Source organism: Mesoplodon mirus (assembly GCF_964341445.2).
Source record: "Mesoplodon mirus genome assembly, chromosome: 2".
Classification (NCBI taxonomy): domain Eukaryota; kingdom Metazoa; phylum Chordata; class Mammalia; order Artiodactyla; family Ziphiidae; genus Mesoplodon; species Mesoplodon mirus.
Window position 1 is genome coordinate 23,359,464 of NC_138977.1, and position 19,137 is coordinate 23,378,600.

Genomic DNA, 19,137 nt, shown 5'->3' on the forward strand with positions numbered 1-19,137 from the left:
CCTCTAAGAAAAAAAATTAATATGCACCTTTGAAACTTTAACTGTTAAGGCTATCCTCCTCTTCTTTGGAGTATTTGCTACTCTATTATATATTTTCATAAAAAATAAAAATTGCCAAAAAACTTGTTTAGGTGATGATTTCTTCTTTTAGGATGCAAAAATGAAGCAAATTTAAATCTTTGTTGTAAACTCTCTTTATATTTCTGAGAACAATTCACTCCATGTCCTTTATTTAGTTCCAGAGACACAGCATCTGAGGTTAGTTGTGAATTTATGCAATTGCCAACATCCAATGAGTTTTGCTAGGAGCAGCAGTCAAACAGTAGATAGGGAGAATGGTTGCAGAAGAATAAAGGGAGCAATTACAGATACTAATGTCTGATATTTTAAAAATCAGCTAAATATGTTTGTCTGATCAAAGAGAACCTACACTTAGCTATTATTCCTCTTTTCTGCTGGCTGTGAAGCCAAGTGCTCTAAGTAATTAAAAATAAAAACAAAACTTCAATCTATTTCTTTAAAGCATTTTTTTTTTTTTTTTTTTTTTTTGCGGTATGCAGGCTTCTCACTGTTGTGGCCTCTCCCGCTGCGGAGCACAGGCTCCGGACGCGCAGGCCCAGCGGCCATGGCTCACGGGCCCAGCCGCCCCGCGCGGCATGTGGGATCCTCCCAGACCGGGGCACGAACCTGCGTTCCCTGCATAGGCAAGCGGACTCTCAACCACTGCGCCACCAGGGAAGCCTCCAATCTATTTCTTTAATCAGCATAAAAGACCTAGATAAGAGGAAGGAACAACCTGTTGCTAAGACAGAATCACTGCCTATTGAGGCTGGGCCAAAATACAAGCTAATCAAAAGTCTGCAGTTAGGGCACTGAAATGAGTGCAGCCTTGTCCCTGTTTGCCTCCAGTCGGCCTTAGTTTGTCCCTTTCACCCCAGCAGAAATCTTAATACTGCCATTTTCACTTTCAAAAGAGTCCCAGTTTGGATAATAGATTATAAGGTTACCCTATTCCAAAGGAAAGGGTGTGGCCAGGCAAGGCATAGCTAAATATCAGTGTCAGTGATACTAAATAACATTCTATTTCATGTAATTTGAGAGTGAAGTATCATCTTTAAAGGAATACTTAACCTTAAATTCAGTCACTTTAATGAAGACTTTCAACTTTGATTTATATGTTGTAAAAAGGCATAGTTGTAAACCTGAATTAATATTTTAGGAACAGAGGATAAACAGGGAACCCCATCTGAAGTCAGGCATGGGATCCACTTTCTAAAGCTCAACCCAGACCCAGGACTCAGACTGTCAGTATAAAGATTTGAATATATAACTTGGACATCAAATCGAGTGCTTCTATTTTTTGGTACTATACACTGCTCTGACTCTTTAAGAAAAAAAATTACCAATCATCACGATTTTTTACTAACTCAAATCATTCAGGTTATTCTTCAATGATTCTAAATTTCTCATCCCTTAACCTACTCGAAAACCAACAAGAGAGCCTGAGAGAAAGACTCGAGAAATGCCAGAAGCCTTCCTCCCCACTGGAGCACTCCACTTTCCATCCTTGGTTCTCAAACAAAGGATCAACTTAGTAAGAACAAAAAAGAGCAAGATGGCAAAATGAAGTTCCAATAATATCACACCTGAACTGTTTTGACTGGATTAAGAGTTGACAGTATATTATAAAAACAGGCTGAAAAGCTAGACTCTAAACAATAACGCGAAGGCAGAAAGAAGACTGGCTTTTATCTGGATCTACTCCATTTCACTCTTTAGTTCAACCAGTGTTTTTACACACATGCAGACACACTGCTTCTTCTTTCACATTCTTCTGACTGCAGATCCATGTTTTCAAACATTTCTTATCTGAGAACACAGATCCTTAACCATGAAGCAGAGTCTTCTGAGACTCTTAGAAAACAAGGTCTGAAGTCCCAACGAGATCCCTTTAGTCCCATTTCAGGCTTAGTCCCATTTCAGGCTTTGCTTCACCATCCTAGGAGGACAATTTTCCTTCCCTTCAGCTAATTATGTTTGCAGATAATGTGTAACTAAAGAACACACAATTTTATGGAAATATTTTTACCCTTCCATGTAATTCTATTAATTTACATAAGGGGATTCTACTTGCAATATTCACTAGAAGAGCAATCATGCACAAGAAATTAAAATTATCATATTTTTATTTTACCTTTGATAACCTGCAATTTTGTCAAAGCTCATTCCATTTTAAAGTTGTTTTGATTGGAAATGGGTATCAAATAAATTAACAGCACTAGTCTCTTAATATTAGTCCCAGACCCTGATTAAAAATATGTATGGTCAAAAAAGAAATTGGTCATATTAAGAAATGAGATTACAGATATACACTTTTAAAAGTCAGTAATAATACTGAAGTAACAATTCTGTACTGTTAAACAAGCACACACAGAAACCAAAAATCATAAGGCCCTTGCAGAACTACTATTTTCTGAATATAAGTAGCTGAAAAATATTTTAAATAATTCACATTTTAAATAGGAAATCACACTATGAGCACTGGATTGAGGGAAAAGTTAAAAAAAAATGACCAGAAGAACACTGCTATCGTTTTTAGATCAAAACAGCATTGATAGCACTATGGAGAATGACTTTTTTATTCTCCATTTGAGGCAGGAAGAGGGGTGGGGATTGGGAAGCTGCTGTCTGGGATGTAACACCTCACTATCATGCCAAAATAATTTTGAGTTCGATCCAAATTCAGTTTCTCTCATCTCTCTCAGTCTCCTATGTTGGTGAACAGCATGCACCTCTACTCAGTCACTTAAGATAGTACTCAAGAATGATGTTAGACTTTCTTCTTTTACTCCCACTTCTAAAGAATGGCTGAGTTGACAGAGGCAAACTCCTGGGTCTCCCCTCTAAGCAAATTTCCCTCTCCATTCCCATTTACAGTTGCTGGGCACAGCCCTGCACCAAAACACAACTGGAGTACTGCCAAGGTCTTCTCCGCTCTCCACCTACCACACTGCCACTATAAAGAGCTTGTAACACAAGGCTGGGCATCTCTTAGCCTAAATGATTTACAGAATTCTCGTGCACCTCATAGGGATTTTCCTAACTTCTAACCTCCTCTGTTGCCATAGCCTCCACTGTTACAATGTTTCTTCCAAATAGAATTGCTTACCATTTCCCTCTTTTGCCAGACTATAACTCCATGGTTTTGGCAGCAGTGTGTTCCAGTCAGGTACTTCTTTCTCATGAAAGTGGTGAACAAACTTCATTCTTCTATGAGGGCCAAGGTATATGGTAGGATAACTTATACAGTCCACCTTTTTTTTCCACTCAAACTGAAAAGTCTTATATATATTAATGAACACTATATATGTATAGCCATGTGCTTCACAGTTTCTTTTTAAAAGTACAATATTCAAATTCTTCCTTGTGACCTATAACATAGCATCAGCTAGAAACCAACTGGGGACATACAATATAAATGCTCGGTACGCAATGTATATTGATACGAATGTCAATCCAACCGTTTTTACAAAATTACCTAAAGCGTTTAAGAAGTATGGCTGAATGAAATCCATACTGTCTTTTAAAAAAAAAAAAATTCACCACAGGCATGACCCTTGGAACTGAGCTAATCACAGGGGTCCTGGCTATCAGCAGCAATAGCCCTAAAGGGCACTCTTTTCCCAATAATAATAGTCTTCATCCTGCTCCCAGACTGTCAGAGTATTCTTCTTTGGTGGCCTGGAAGCTTCACTCCTCTTATAATCTCAGCAGCCAAAAGCAAGTTCTAGCTTTAGAATCTGGGCAGTATTTTGAGAAAATGAAACTTCTTCTCAGCAAGCCTGTGCATATGAGCATTCAGGGGCTGATTTTCCGGTTTATGGATTATCTAAAACCCTTTGCTCCTTCCTTGCTTTTGGCCATTTCACTGCTCATTAGCATTGTCACTGAAGGATGGACAGGAAAAATAAAAGGAAAGAATCAGAGCAGCCAGTTTTGCTATGTATTAACCACTTATCAACCACAACAAGAACTCTTGTGGAGAAGAAGAAGTATTGGGCAGTTAGTTTTTGAACTATCTGTTATTTTCAATTTCCAATGTTTGTCCTATTCTTAACACTTACATAATTAAAAGTTGGCATAAATATGTTTTCCCAACAATACGTATTCCATGTGTAAAGTTAACTAATTTTATTTTTTCTGTGAGGCAATTTTCTTCTTTTGTTTGCTACAGTATAAAACTGTCATTTTCATTGATGTTTTGTACATCTAGAAGAAAGTACAAATTAGTAATATGAGATAATAGTATACTTATAACTTCAAAACTAAGAGAAAAAATTAAATTAAATTTCTCCATACCCAAGAAACCAAGTTTAATGGGAAGATCTGATATGTGGCAGTAAATCTAGAAAGGATCTCATTAGTTTTATTAATTACAAAATAACTGGATCTTAAAGCCATCTCCTCTTTTACTTGACCTAATAGCGTGACTACTGACATCCATAGGAAAGAAAAAAAAAAAGAGGAAAAGAGGTAAACGGCAGAGGCTTTCCCTTAACTCTGACTATGGCATGACTGTATGGACTTTGTAGCCTATAGGCAAAACAAGGTTAATGATTAACCATCAGGAAGCTGAGCAAAGAGTTTTCTGTTATAAATCAAGACCTTCTGCAAGTGGTAATCTCCTTATCCCAATTATACTCTTTTTTCTGAAATATATGTTTGGTTTATGGCACCTTTAAGGGCACCATAAAGGTGGCATTTATTGAATTATCACATACTCCAGTGTCATAATAGACCACAGTCATCCAACTATGAGTCCTAAATTGCTCTACTTTCAGCTTCCTAATGTACAATATTATCTCAGACAGCAGATATACTTAAAAATTCTTAAAGGATGGGAAACATGTCTTATATGAATACATATTGAACTGTGCACATAGAGTAAGCACTGAATCAAAAAAATTCACATGGTTTTCACGTAACCTTAAAAATATTTTTTCTGCAAATAGAATATGAGATGTAGATCATGGTTTCTCAGTTTGACAATAATGAATTATAAAAAATGTACAAAACCCACCATGACTACACCACCAGGAAACTGAAGAGTAGTCCCCTCAAGTCTGTGCATGAGCCACCTCCCACACTAAAGAGGTGTTAAAAAATTTTTTTAACGATTTTGTTAAGAAGAAATTTATAATGGTTTTCATAAAGGGCATGCCTCCTCTGGGCTATGCTGAGAGTTGCTGGTATTTCTAAAAAGAAAATTGACTAGTTTCCTGTTATCACCATTCAAAGAAGCAACAAGGAAGAAATATGGACTGAAGGGCAAGATAGTAATTGCCACTGCACCTCTAACACAATTTTATCTGTTGTCAGATTGCAGAAAGTATAGAAGGAAGAATCAGTCTTCCAGATTCTAATTCACCAGGAACTCCATGCAGCAGAACAACAGACCTGACTCTCTTGTTCAAGTTTAGCTCCAAAGGTATTACCTAGCCTTCAGTTTTTAAGATAATAAGCCTATCTAAAATGTGCTCCTCATGGGGCCTGTCATTTTAATGATATCAAGGTTAAGTATACTAAGCACTTCACCAATTTTAGTGGCCCATTCCAACTTAAATTTAGATTTAAATCTGCTAAGCATTTCCTTCAAACAATTGTATTTCGCCACCCAGGAAGTTATGAAGTAGCAAGTTTGAAATATCTTTTAATGTTATAGACTTCATTAATTATATTCTTCAGCTCCAGCCATAACACAGCATGCCTTCTTTATCAGTCATTGCTGTGCCCAAACCACAGGACTCCTATCCCCTCACTGTTAATGTATTCTATGTTTATACGTCAATTAATAGATGTAACCAAGCAGAAACAACCATGTGATATTCATATTACATTGTTTCCATGAGACAAAATGTTTTTATGGAGGAGATAGTACTGGAAATGACAAAGAACACAGAAAAATATAATTCACCTGTTACTGGCATTCTTATTTTAATACAAATATTAATTACTTTAGCTGCAAAAGCAATACATAACAGTGTATTAATAGGAGACCAATAAAAGAACTGAGATTCATTTTCAGAAGGCTGAATTCTGAGGTTAGAAAATGTCAAACACTTTTTTTCCTAACTTTCAGCTGTGTCTAAAGATCTGTCAGCTATGGTATAGCACAAATAGAAGTGAAAGTTCCATAAAAGGAAATATTTAAATGTTACTGAAAATTAGTATCACATGAATTTATTTCATCTATTTAATTTCTATGTGGCAATATATACTGCCTTGTGAAAAACTATACTCTTTTAATTGTTCCAAAATGATTTTTTAAGTAAATTAAATGCATAATAGAATTTAATTAGAGGAAACCTATACCCAATACAAATGTCTATTGTAACAAGATAATTCTATGCCATTTTAATGCCATTTACATAGGAATACTGTGTGTTCCTAAAATTAGCACATTACTAAAAGACTAAATGTTGATTCTATCTGTAATGGTATATCACTACTCCATAAGATATAAACCACTCATAATTTCAGGTAAGAAAATTTTACCTAAATTTGAGTGCTAATCTGGGGAACTAAATGAAACAAAACTGCAGAACAACTAACAGAGTCTGTTTCAGAGAGGACATATAAGCTTCTTTGGCTAATTCTACTGGCATTGGCCCAGTATCACTTGACCGGAGATTACAAAACAAAACAAAAACATCAACAGCCACCAAAAAACAAAAACAAAAACACAGTTCTATTTGAACAGTTGCCATCCAAACTCAGGAATCAAATAGGTTTGAATAAAAAAGAACATTTTCTTTTGAATCCTCTTATTGAAAATTTTCTTATGATTGAACCTTTAAAAAATTACTGTATATCCCAACTCCCACAATTAAAAACAAAACCCTCCCTTTACCTCATGTTCCTACCCCACCATACCCATTTCTCCCTTAAAGCAAAACTCATAGAGTTCCTCAAGTCCCATTAAATCTTTGATTCCTTGCCAACCTGTATTTTGTCCCTTCAGTCTACTGAAAGCAATTCTGTCAAAGTCATTTTTGTCCTCAACATTTCTAAACCCAGTAGTCAAGTGTCAATTTTCATCCATATAATTTGATAGGGTGTCTGATTTCCCCCTTGAAATATTTTCCTCACTTGGCTTCCAGAACACCACACAGTCCTAGCTTGCTTTCTAACTCACAGGCCACGCATCTTTCTCTTCTCCTGGATCCTCTCCGTCTCCCTGACATCTACATTTTGCGATGCCTGTGGTATATAGTCTTGGACCTCTTCTCTTTGCACGGTTATTCCTTAAGTGTGCTATTCCTTCCCATTGCTTTAAAGATCATGTCTGTAATGATGAGTTCTAAATGCAAAGCTTGAATTCTTAACTCCCCCCAAAATTCCAGACTAATGTAATCAATTGCCAGCTTAAATTCTCAAATTTGACGCCTAATAGGAATATCAAGTGTAATAAATGCAAATTTTGACTTTTATCTAAAACTTGATCACTGTCCCACCTTCCCAATTTTAGTCCCCCACTTGCTTAGGTAAAATACCTTGGAAGCTTCATTACTTCCTCTGGATTTCTCTCAGCAGAACATTCCATCGGAAAATCCTGTTTATCTTCAAAATACATCCACAATCTTACAGCTAGTTCAGCTACCAACTATTGGAATAGTCCAATTCACTACTATCAAACTGATCTTCATATTTCTACTCCAATCATTCCACCCAAGCAGAGGAGGTTATCTTTCTAAAACACAAAGCATTACGTATCGTGTTTGATCTCATTCCTCCAGTGGGCATCCTACATACCTAGATTAAATATCATACCATGACCTATAAGCCACTATAGGATCTTCCCTAGCTACCTCTCAGACCTTATTTCCTTCTACTTCCTGCTTTGGTCATTAAACTCCACATTTGCCCCACACTGACTCTTAAGATGTTCCTTAAATGAATTAAATAGATTCCTTAGTGTCTTGTCCCATGGCCATTGCCTTTGCTATGCCCTCTGGCTGAAATCCTTTTTCATCAGATATCCATGTGGCCAATTTCCTTTTTTTTTTGAATCAAGTCTCTGCTCCAATGATCATGTCCTCAGAAGGTCTTACTAGATGACCCTACTCGAAATAGGGTGTCATTCCTTCATTTTTCTTCATAGCATTTATCAGTAACTGACATTACAACTTGTACTTTCTTCTTTATCTGGTTGCCACCCCCATGAGAATGTAATTCCTTAAAGACAAGGACATAGGTTACTTGTTCAACATTTTAATTCCAGGACCTAAAAACAGTAGTTCATAGAGAGTAGGTTCAGAATAAATGTCTGTTGAATGATAGAATATTCTCCCACTGAGCACACATACTACATACTGCTAATAATGCCTACCTTACCCTGTGGTTTCAGGGTAACTAGCTTCTAGAATTATGACTTTGATAATGAAGCAAACATCTTTTTAAGATTAGTTGGGAAAAATCAAGCACTCAGAGCAATAAAGTGAAATTATTCATTTTAAAAACATTACTTTGAATTATTTGGGGATGAAGAAAAAAGTTAAAGAACTGTTGTTTTAATAAAATAAATAATGATCTTTTTTCGTGTATAAAAATATCTGTTAATAAGGACCTTGACTACAGAGTGATTTAAAAATTTTTAACATACACAGGGGGGCCTTTTGGTATTTAGTTTCTTGTGCTTGCCTCTAGGCTTCCCTCTATTCACTCAAGAAAGCTTTCAGGGCTTCCCTGGTGGCGCAGTGGTTGAGAGTCCGCCTGCCGATGCAGGGGACACAGGTTCGTGCCCCGGTCCGGGAAGATCCCACATGCCGCGGAGCGGCTGGGCCCGTGAGCCATGGCCGCTGAGCCTGCGCGTCCGGAGCCTGTGCTCTGCAACGGGAGAGGCCACAACAGTGAGAGGCCCGCGTACCGCCAAAAAAAAAAAAAAAGAAAGAAAGCTTTCAGTGGGTCATCCCAGCCTCAGCTTCACATTTGATAACCACTTGGTGAACAACAGCAGGGTAAAAGCCGGAATACCTGAAGAACACTGAAGAAACACTGGCTATTTCTTTTATATGCTACATTTTTGAGTGGTGCCAAAGGTATGCTAATATTCCTGGTGTGCTTGGAGTTGGTAAATTCTAAAGGCTCCTGTACTCCATGCTGGTTAGAACATAACACTACTCATTCCTCCAGTCAGCCTTAATGTACACTAGTATTGTGGGATACACTAGAACTGCATGTAACATCTTAGTATTAACGCTAGAGAAAACAAAAACAAAATGTAAAACAAAGAACAAACCCAGCTCTCTCTTCTGATGCTGAAGTTATCTAGAATAGCTGATGAACAAATATATTATGTATTAATTCTTGTTCACACCAAGAAAATCTTCATTCTAAGGGATCCTTAATTTGAATGATTAAGGTTTTATGCTCCATTTATTTCCCCTTGTATTTTTTTAATTCACTTTAAACCTAACTATTAAAAATAGCTATATGAACCACACTTGACTATATCTCCTCTCCCAATTCCTCAAACACAGGAATTTGTCTTCATTTTAGGTCATATAACTGTAGAGCCTAAATGAACATTAGTCTAAGTCTTGTTTTCGGGTTGATAAAAATGAAGACTAAAGAAAATAAGTAACTTCCCAATATTACTCAGTTAGCTATCTATAAAATTGGTAGTTAGCCCCAAACCCTCTAAATTCTAATCCAGAACATCTTTACTAAGACTTACATTCCAATTTTTCATTCATCTGAAATTTGTGTCCACATCCAAATGCTAAAATTCACCAATTTAAATGACCTAAATCCACAGATGTCCTCTTAATAACCAATCACAGAATTACATTAGTATGTCTCCCCTTACCCTTTTGACATCCATCTGATCACTTAATTTTACTCTGAATTTTTAACAGTACATTATTCCAACGAGTTTATTAAAATTAATACTGGCACAGGGCAAGGTCTACCATAACACGATAACTGGTTCATTCATTTAACCTAGTATTCCATTCTCTAATTTTGTGGCTTTGTCAATGTAAAAACTAATGTATCAGATTAAAAGTGACCTAACTTTCATCCTCCGTTAGTCTTATAATAGGATATGCTAGAAGGAAGATCTTGCCTCTTAAACAAATTAAATAAACAGGAAAATTACTACTTGATAAAAGACACTGGTTTTATATTACTACACAAATCCGATGGCACTGGTGGTAGTGGTTGGTGGTGGTAGTGGTATGTGTGTGGAGGAAATTAATTAATACATGAAACTTAATATTTTCCAGGCTAAAATTATCTGAAAACATATATGATCCTTCACAAAAGTCAGTGGTTGACATTTTTTAAATATATTTATATTTGTGCCCATGTATTTTTTTCATAGCTCTGTGTATGTGTTTCATGTTACAAACATCAATCAGTTTTGGACCCTAAGTATTCCATAGGTAAGCAGTTACTAATGTCTGTTTACACCAGCATTATTAAGCATATCTGAATACTATTTGTTGTCTTAGATTTTTCCACAGATAATATTAGCTTAAGAGTATATTTCTGTTGTACTTTAAATTTGTGAAATATTTACATCACTAGATCTAGCAATCTATCTAGAGAACACAGAATGTTGATATGCCCTAGAATTAAATTCTTACAAGAGTCAGGGATATTTCTTTTGTTGTTGTTGTTATTTTTTGAATTTTTTTTTATACAGCAGGCTCTTATTATCTATTTTATAAATATTAGTGTATATATGTCAATCCCAAACTCCCACAGGGATAATATTTCTTTTCCTGGTTTGAAAATAAAAACCACCTGTATCTTGGAGCATCACAATCCTCATTAAATTTTTTTTTTCTGAGAATTAAAAAAAAATAGTTCATGGGATTTTCAAGTAGGACTACAAAGGAACAGCTCAGAATGCAGTGACACCTAATGGCAAATCTCTCTTTATAGGCCACAAATGTATTTTCTAATAAACATCATATTTTTAGTCAAACTAAGTATTGCTACTCACCAATACGTTATTATCTGAAATATCATGAAAATCCAATAGCAGTGCCAAAGACTTCACCTTTAATACTAAAATAATATATGCAGGTGAAGGGATACTAACCTTTTGGATTAAAAGTGTGGTTTTAAAATTACAATATCTCTTTGAGATAAAATTACAGCATGATAAACTTAGCCTTGGAGATTAGAATTAAATATAATGCATCTCCTATTACTCATAACAACTTCAACTGGTTTCTATTGCTGGATAAGTTGAAAGTTAATGACCTTGATTTTTATTCATATTTGAATTAGAATTTACAGGAGGTATTTACTGGATGTACGTTTCACTTGAAGTAGAAAGCAAAGTTCCTCAGTGTAATGGCTTATTAGTCATGTCACAGTTGATATTGTTGATTAATAACATTGTCTAACTTAATGCACATCTGAATTGCACTTCAAATAACTGTATTATTGATACAGAAAAACATACCTCATAAAATATACCCTCATTTTACATTTAGAAGCTACTTCTTAATACTTTCTAGAAGTTTACACTATATGTTATCCATAACTTTGGGAGCAAACAACTACTGTAAATAATAAAAGGATAACTTAAATCATTGAGATATCCCATACAGTGCAGGGTCCTTGATGACTCTTGAAGGCTATCATTAACCAATGCAAATCATGTAAAGAGTTGAAAAAGAAACAGTTTGACAGAAGACACAGTACAACTTCTAGAAATGCTTCTACATTCTGTATTTGATAAAATAGTCCTCAGTGTGTCAGTAATGAAAACTAATGCTTTAAATTTGTCATCTATTATTGTTTATAATGCGGTGACACATCTTATTCACCCACCAGTTTTGTACTTTAAACTTTCTCATAATGAAAATATTCTGTGAATTGTCTTAGGCTTCTCAAACATGTCATAGTTTATGATCTCAGAGGACAAAGTATCATTTGCTTATGAGAAAAAGATGAATAAGGGCTTCATTTCTATTTCCTGTTGGCATAAGGTATTTTACTATGACTGATAACAATAAAAACATGTTAGTGATTTTTATAATATATGAATAAGTACACTTGAGTGTTCCCTTGCAGAGATATATAACTGAGGATAGCTCATTTCAATGAGCTGGTACAGGTACAGGTACCAGATATAGAAATGAGCACGCATTAAACTGTTAAAACATGAGATCCTCCGTATTAGATATGAAGCAAAACACAAACTGTGCAGTTGACTGGAAATGCCACCTAATCCCTGCTTAATTAAAGCAGTGCTCTAAACTCCCGTTGTGTTTAGGGAGTAAAGAGTGTGGGACGACTGATGTATGAAGAAAATAGCAGTCAGCGTGGCTAATCTCAAAGACTTTGGAGCTTTCGAGCTACATAAATCAGAGTGACTTTTGAATAGCCTCATGAAACACAATATCATTACCATTCCACTCATGACTTTCTGGTTCTTCCTACAGCATGCAGATCATCAGGAAACTTCTAAGCAATCAAGTAATGGGGGTCTGATGAAATTAATCAATGCACAGGCTCAAAGTAGAAGCATAATTCAAAATTGCACAGTTTTTGTATGTCAGAAGACCTTTACTTGGTGGAGGGGGGCAAAGAAGATCACAACTGAGGTGATTCATTTCTAAATACTGTGTGTATTGCATGTGTATTAAACAAGAATACGTAATTATCAAGTATCTTTAAAATATGATTTAACAGAACTTCAAAGTAATTACAATATTAGTGCATTTTTGACTGAAATAAATACATTTCCATTTCAGTCATTAGAGTTTAACCATTATATCTCATCATTGTAGTGAATTAATGTGCTCAAAAATATATATATATTAGAGTTTAAAATATGTAATTGACTTTATTAAAACTACCTGCATGAAATAAAAACAAAGAGAAAGAAAAGAATGGACAAAGTTTTCAAACATATAATTTGGTTCAATACCAAAAAGATTTGATATTTAAAGAACCTATTAAAGCAGTGTCTTTTCATCTTTCAAGCTCGCCTGAACTACATATGGCAGCTACTGTCTACCTGAACACATCATATGAGGCTGTGAAAACCTTTCATTTCTGCTTATCTCCTTACATCTATAGAGTTGAAATATTCACTTTCCCTCCAGTGTCATCACTTTCATCCCTTTAGTCCTGAAATAATACATTCACCACAAGCATACTTGTCACATTAGATACTTAAGTGAAGACTATCACCTCCTAAAGATAATTAATTCTCTTTTCCTATTCAACCAAGTAAGTAAACTGATCCAATGAATATTAACTGGTACTTTAAAATTTTAATATGGGCATTTGGTTTTCAATTTATTTTACTTTGGCCAGGGTGGGGATGGAAGGGAAAGGGGCTTTTAACCTCTGAAGTGCACATAAATTAGACTTGGTCATTTTTTTAAAATTTAATTTAGGAGGTTACATTTTTCAGTATATTATAAAAGATATGAAGCATTTGAAACAACCATCAATTTGCTAGCTTCATGGCAATATTAGGTAGTCTATAAAAGAAGTTAATGTTCTTGTCTAATGTACTAATTGCAGTCAAGTCAAATTAATTGTCTGAGAAGTAACTATTTCTTTCAGTAGTATATACATTTAATGCATACAATCAGCTTTCTAAAGAAATCTGTAATTTGTACACAGTAACTTTTGTGGGGGGGAATCTGGTTATAAATAAGTAAGCTGTGTCACACTGACAGACAACAGAATGCCAAAGAAAAAAAAATACAAATTGTGTTCTATTTTGAAACAAATTCCCAGACTGCATTGCAAAATAGTATTCATCTAGTAGAGGACAGCAAGAGCTGTAGGTGTTTGCAAATAATGTATTTATCGTTTAGACCACAGAATAAGCAATAAAATAAGCATTTATCCACAAGCCTCCCTCCTGAGCAATGATGAGCATAAGCCCTCATCATAACATTAATATAAAGGTACCATGGTAATATATATCTGCATTCCTGCTCCAGTCGTTTACAACTGGACATAAATGTACGTCCTTTCTTTAAGAGGAGCACACGTCATTTCTGAACTCTATCAGAACATTACTGAGACCCTCCATGAGACAATTTCTCCCTGAAAAGTTCTGAACCCACAGACACTGTTACCCCAGGCAAAACGTGACCTAGCAGACAAGCTATCTAGTGCTTAATTCACTAAACGCGTTAAGTGCAAGGTTTTCTGAATCCTGACCTCATCACCCCTTGCACAGAGATATATACGGTTCTATTGATATAAATGATAGAGAATGGCAGACGTGTTTACAAAGACAGCCTCTGAGACCAAGAGAGGGAGCCCCCTGGAGCTGAGGGGCTGGCCGCTGTGGACTCGCACACCAGACACAAGCCTTTAGCTCAGGCAGGCACAAAGGCACAACCTCCACCTGCAGCAGGTTCCCCTTCCAGGACGCGCGTGTGTGTGTGTGTGTGTGTGTGTGTGTGTGTGTGTGTTGCGCGGGGGAGGGGCAGGGGGCGGAAAGGGGAGATGCTGCGACCCATCTGTCGCCTCAATTTCCAGAGCATCAAGCCGTGTGGACACATAAAGTCCTGCGCCCGGAAAAATTCCCCAAGGGGGGCCTCTCCTCAGCGCAGTAACTGAACCCCGCTGGCCCGCGGACGCGAATTTCCGAAAAGGAAATCGTCGCATTAACGCAGAAAAGGCTGCAAGAGCCGGTCTCGGTTCAGCTCTCACGGATTAGCAAGTGAGAAGAGTTGGAGCCTGAAGCCGCGAGCGCTGTGCATGATAATGACGTGCAGCCCGCGCCCGCCGCGGCCAGACGCGGCCCGTCTGGGTGCCAATAGGTAGGGCCACGAGTATCTCCAAGGCGGCTCGGCGTCCTTCCCGGACTCAGGCCGCCCTTAGCCCAAGCGCCTTTGCTCTCGGCCTTGAGCTGCAACTCAGAGTTGACGGCGAGGCGAGGCGAGGCGGCTGTTCGCCAGGCAGCCCACGAGGGCGGCGCGCGCGCATGTGCTCCCGCGTTTCCCGAGCGCCCGGGGCCAGTCTCGCCGCCGCGCCAGGCCCGGGGAGCGCGAGCGAGGCAGCGAGGTGCGCGGCTCCCAGTAGCGAGCACCGCGCAGCCGAGAGGACAGGAAGCGGAGACGGAGGCTGGGGGCTCAGCCAGCAGCCCGTCACCGTCGCACGCGCTGCGGCGAGCGCGGCCCGCTCACGTTGCAAAACCACCTGTTCGATCCGAAGGGCGCTCTCCCCCACCCCCACCTCACACCTCAGCCCTTTTCGCCTCACAGGTGACACCTCAGTTCCCCCAAAAGGTACTTTTTTTTTTTTTTAATGGAGCAAATGTATATCCGGGAAAGAACATGGAAGGTAGAGTCGATGAAACTTCTTTTCCTCACACACCAGAAGCCCCCCGCGCTCCCCGGCACGCACGCACGCTGAGGTAGATTCGAGACCCCCAAAGCATCCAGCCCACACTCCCCGATACACCGCGAAACAACAGCACCAGGCAAGGTTCGAGCATCCGCATCCTCTCAGAAAGCTGCCCAAGTGTGAGGGAAGGTAGCGGGAAGGGGCAAGGAACCGAAGCCAGCGGCAACGAGCCACACTGAGGGCGGAGAGGGGGAAGGAGAGGGGGAAGCAAAGGGGAAACATCTGCGAGCCGAAACGGTAAAAGTACCCACGGGCAGCGCCAGCCCTTTCTTACCGATATGAATGATGGAATCCGCACTCGCCGAGTCCCAGGTTCGAGACCACCAGAAGGACAAAACCAAGAGCAAGGGGAAAACTTCCATCTCCGCCTATGTTGCTTGTCTTTGAGGATGGATTTTCTTTCAATATTAAAAAAAAAAAAGTCCAAAGAGTTTGAGGTCACGATAGTTTAGCACAGCTTTTTCTTTTTCTTTTTCTTTTTTTCCTTTTGTCCCCCTCAATTCCTGTTACCAGACCAAAGCTTTTATAATCGTCGCTGAGGAAGGCAGAGCGAATAAGAGAGCCCAGCCTGAGGAAACCTCCTTAGCAAAGCCGTGTCACTTGGAGGGGAATTTTGGCATCGCCAGAATTGTTTGCAGTTTGGCTTTTAAAAAAATGTATCCAGCCTCGCTGCTCTCGGGCAGGGAGAGAGGCTGGAGCTCAGACCATCCCCATCCGTGCGCCGGGGCCGTGGGTCTCCGGTCCCAGCTCCGCCGCAACTTCCAACATACCAACCCCCTCCTCCCCGCTCACGCCGGATGTTCCCCTCCCCCTCCCCCAGCGAAAAAGCCCCCTCCCCCCTCCCGCCCCAACGGCCCGCAGAGAATCACTTGTCTTCGCTGCCAAAATAAAATCTAAGTGGAAAGGAAAGATTAGGAGATTCCGAGCGGAACAGCCAGATTCCAGCAGGGAGGGGAAAAAGCCCTCTCCAAGAGGGGTGGTAAAAGTGAACTTCAAGGTAATGCAGATAGTAATGCAGAGAAATTCCCCTTCTGCGCGAGGCGGGAGCGGAGTTCGTCAAGGCGGGCCCGGGGAGCCGGTTCGCTCGGGCGCGGTGGCGGGGGAGTTGCGCTGGGCGCGAGCTGCGGGGCTGGGCCGGAGGAGGGAAGCCGCCGCGGGCCGCAGGATGCTTTTGGAGCGATTCGCCTGGCGGGATGCAGGAAGCGAGCAAGGAGCGAGCCTGGCAGCTTCAGCACTAGACCCACGTTGCCTAGAAATGGATCACCTAGGAGAACGAGCGAGCCCGCGAGAGAGCGGCGCTGTCAGGCGGAGAGAGGGGGAAACCGAGAGAGGAAGAGCTTCTCTCTAATAACCACCTCCTCCCCCTATCTGCAATACAAGGGAGAAACAAAATAGTGCTCTCATTTCCCCTGGAATCTTCAACCGGGACTGAGAAAAAGCCAGGACTCAAAAGACATTGACGCCTTTTTTTTTTTTTTAACGAGGTTAAAGGCAACCTAAAAAAGCCACCCCAATTATTAAACCTTGCTATTGCTATTCTCCAACAGGTATCAGACTTTTTCTAGTCTTTGCCTGGAATTAGTCACATTGCTTAAAAACAAATTAGGGACACCTGGTCACTAAGGGAAAAGAGACCTAGAAAGCTTTTAATGAGATTTCAATTATAAAGTTATAAAAAGGAGAGGACGTGCTAATTACCTTTTATACAGTGATTTTTTTTTCTGTCTCCAGTGTATTTTTTAGGTAATCAGGAGAGAGTAAGGATAAAGGAGATCTTGAAATTTTAAACATGTAATAATTAAATGAAACAGAAACGCATGCTTCAGTGAAACATTTGATAAAAACGTTACATTGACTAGCTTGTCCACAGACCTGTGTATATAAATGCAGAATGAGGAAGTTGGTTGCTTCTCCATGGAAAGAGCTGAGAAAGTACTGAATGACAGCCTCCCAATACCAGAATGAAAGGATTTTCTGCAAGCATACACCTTAAAAGAAAATCCTTAGGACTGTGGCTTCCTTTCTTCTCATGGTTAACTTACATCCAGTCTGGCCTCATTTCAGAATGGAGATTTGTTAACACAACCAAGTGAGTAGCGCAGTCCAGGTATAAATGGGCCCAATATTATTTCAATTATAATTGGAATCTTTGGGGAATGTTGCCACGTGGCATGTATGGATGTCAAACTCCTCAACCTTTCAGAGCCCTCCCTTATCTCCAAATATGGCACACCTCTTTTCTTCTTACACTCTCACTTGAGCCCTTCTCTCTAGTCTGGTAATTAGGCTATTATTTCTCCAAACATAATTGTATATCACTTCTGTGAAATGGCTTCTTTCATTCACCTTGTGTATTTTTTCCCTGAACATTCTAGAAAATGCTGTGCTGCCATATTGTTACTTAGGTTAATCTGTTGGAAGGCATCTATTCATCCTCCCAACCACTCTCCTCAGGCACTTCAAGGCTTAGTTCACATTTTGCCCATGATGTCATATCCAATCCTTTAATATGGAATCATATGGAATAAATCCATCTTCCTTCTGTGTTCTCATAGCGCACTCTACCTTTGATTTAGAGTCAGACAGGATGACTTCTGAACTAGACCACTGATGCCTTGAGGGTGAGGACCATAGCTTATTCATATTTTATTCACTGCATCATTTTACATAGAGCCCCTTGGTTGACTTGAAATTAATTCATCACTTCCTTCTGAATTTGGCATAAATCAGTGCTTCCAAAAAGCCATCACTGATTAATTCCTCTCAATTTTCATCATTCCTTTATTTTTTTTCCATTAGTACATGTTGATTCAATATTGATTTTATTGATGTTGTTGATATCATTTTACTTCTTCAAGGGTTCTGTGTCGATTTCATGGATCATATTTTGTTGTTACAGATAATGAAGTCTTTGAAAAAAACAGATTTATCTCCCCCATAGCTTGCTTCTATTACATTATTCACAAGGGTATTTTAAAAATTGATGAGTCACTATATGCTCAATCAAGAAAAAACTTGTGCAGTAACCATTAACATGGAAAGAACACTAATATCTTAGAATCAGAGAATGGGAAGGAACTTCAGAACATTAGCTAGCCCAGTCCTTGCTTAATAAATGTCATTGCTGGGGATAGCTAAATTTAGACAATTCATACTATCTTCTCTCTTGGAAATTTGTTCTAGTGTATTATAAACAAAACGTTTTCATTATTCCAAAATCGTCCAAATAATTTCTATGTCCAATGAGTTATAATTAATGGTTTTTGTATGGAATATAAGTTTAAAAACATTTTAAATTTTTGTGTAAACTATATTTTCTATTTTAGAAAATTGCATATTGTGATATAATAGTTAGACTTTTAATGTGTAAGTTAGACGTTACATTCCAGAAGAAAAAAAAAAACAAATTCACTGGCTATACTTTTATATAGGCTTTTAATGAAGTACATCTGTTAGTCTAATGAAGGCTACTTAGCTGTAATTCATGTATTATCATATAGAAATAGCTTGCTGCACTGAAATTCAAAACTCTGTGACATTATAACATATTTTGGGGAAAAAACAGCTTTGTTCACTAAAGTTTTATAACCAATGATTAATTTTTGGAATAAAAATTTAAGTGAACTATGATTTATGAATTTATTCTTCCTATGTGAAGATTGTCACTTGAACCATTAGTTGTGATGTGCATATCAATAATTTGAAGAAATGGTAGATTATCTTAGTAGCTTTAAG

General features: G+C 38.4%; 1 protein-coding gene across 3 annotated transcripts in view; it reads right to left on the reverse strand.

Moving 5' to 3' along the window:
* GRID2 (glutamate ionotropic receptor delta type subunit 2) overlaps positions 1-15,831 on the reverse strand; it is a gene marked incomplete at its 3' end in the record, with an annotated part of 1,368,259 nt that extends 1,352,428 nt beyond the window's left edge. For all 3 annotated transcript variants that reach the window (XM_082605769.1, XM_082605770.1, XM_082605768.1), the window contains exon 1: positions 15,677-15,831. In XM_082605769.1, coding sequence (XP_082461895.1) covers positions 15,677-15,764 — 88 coding nt within the window. In that variant the 5' untranslated portion in view covers positions 15,765-15,831. The remainder of the gene's footprint in view (positions 1-15,676) is intronic.
* Between the last annotated feature and the right edge of the window lie 3,306 nt (positions 15,832-19,137).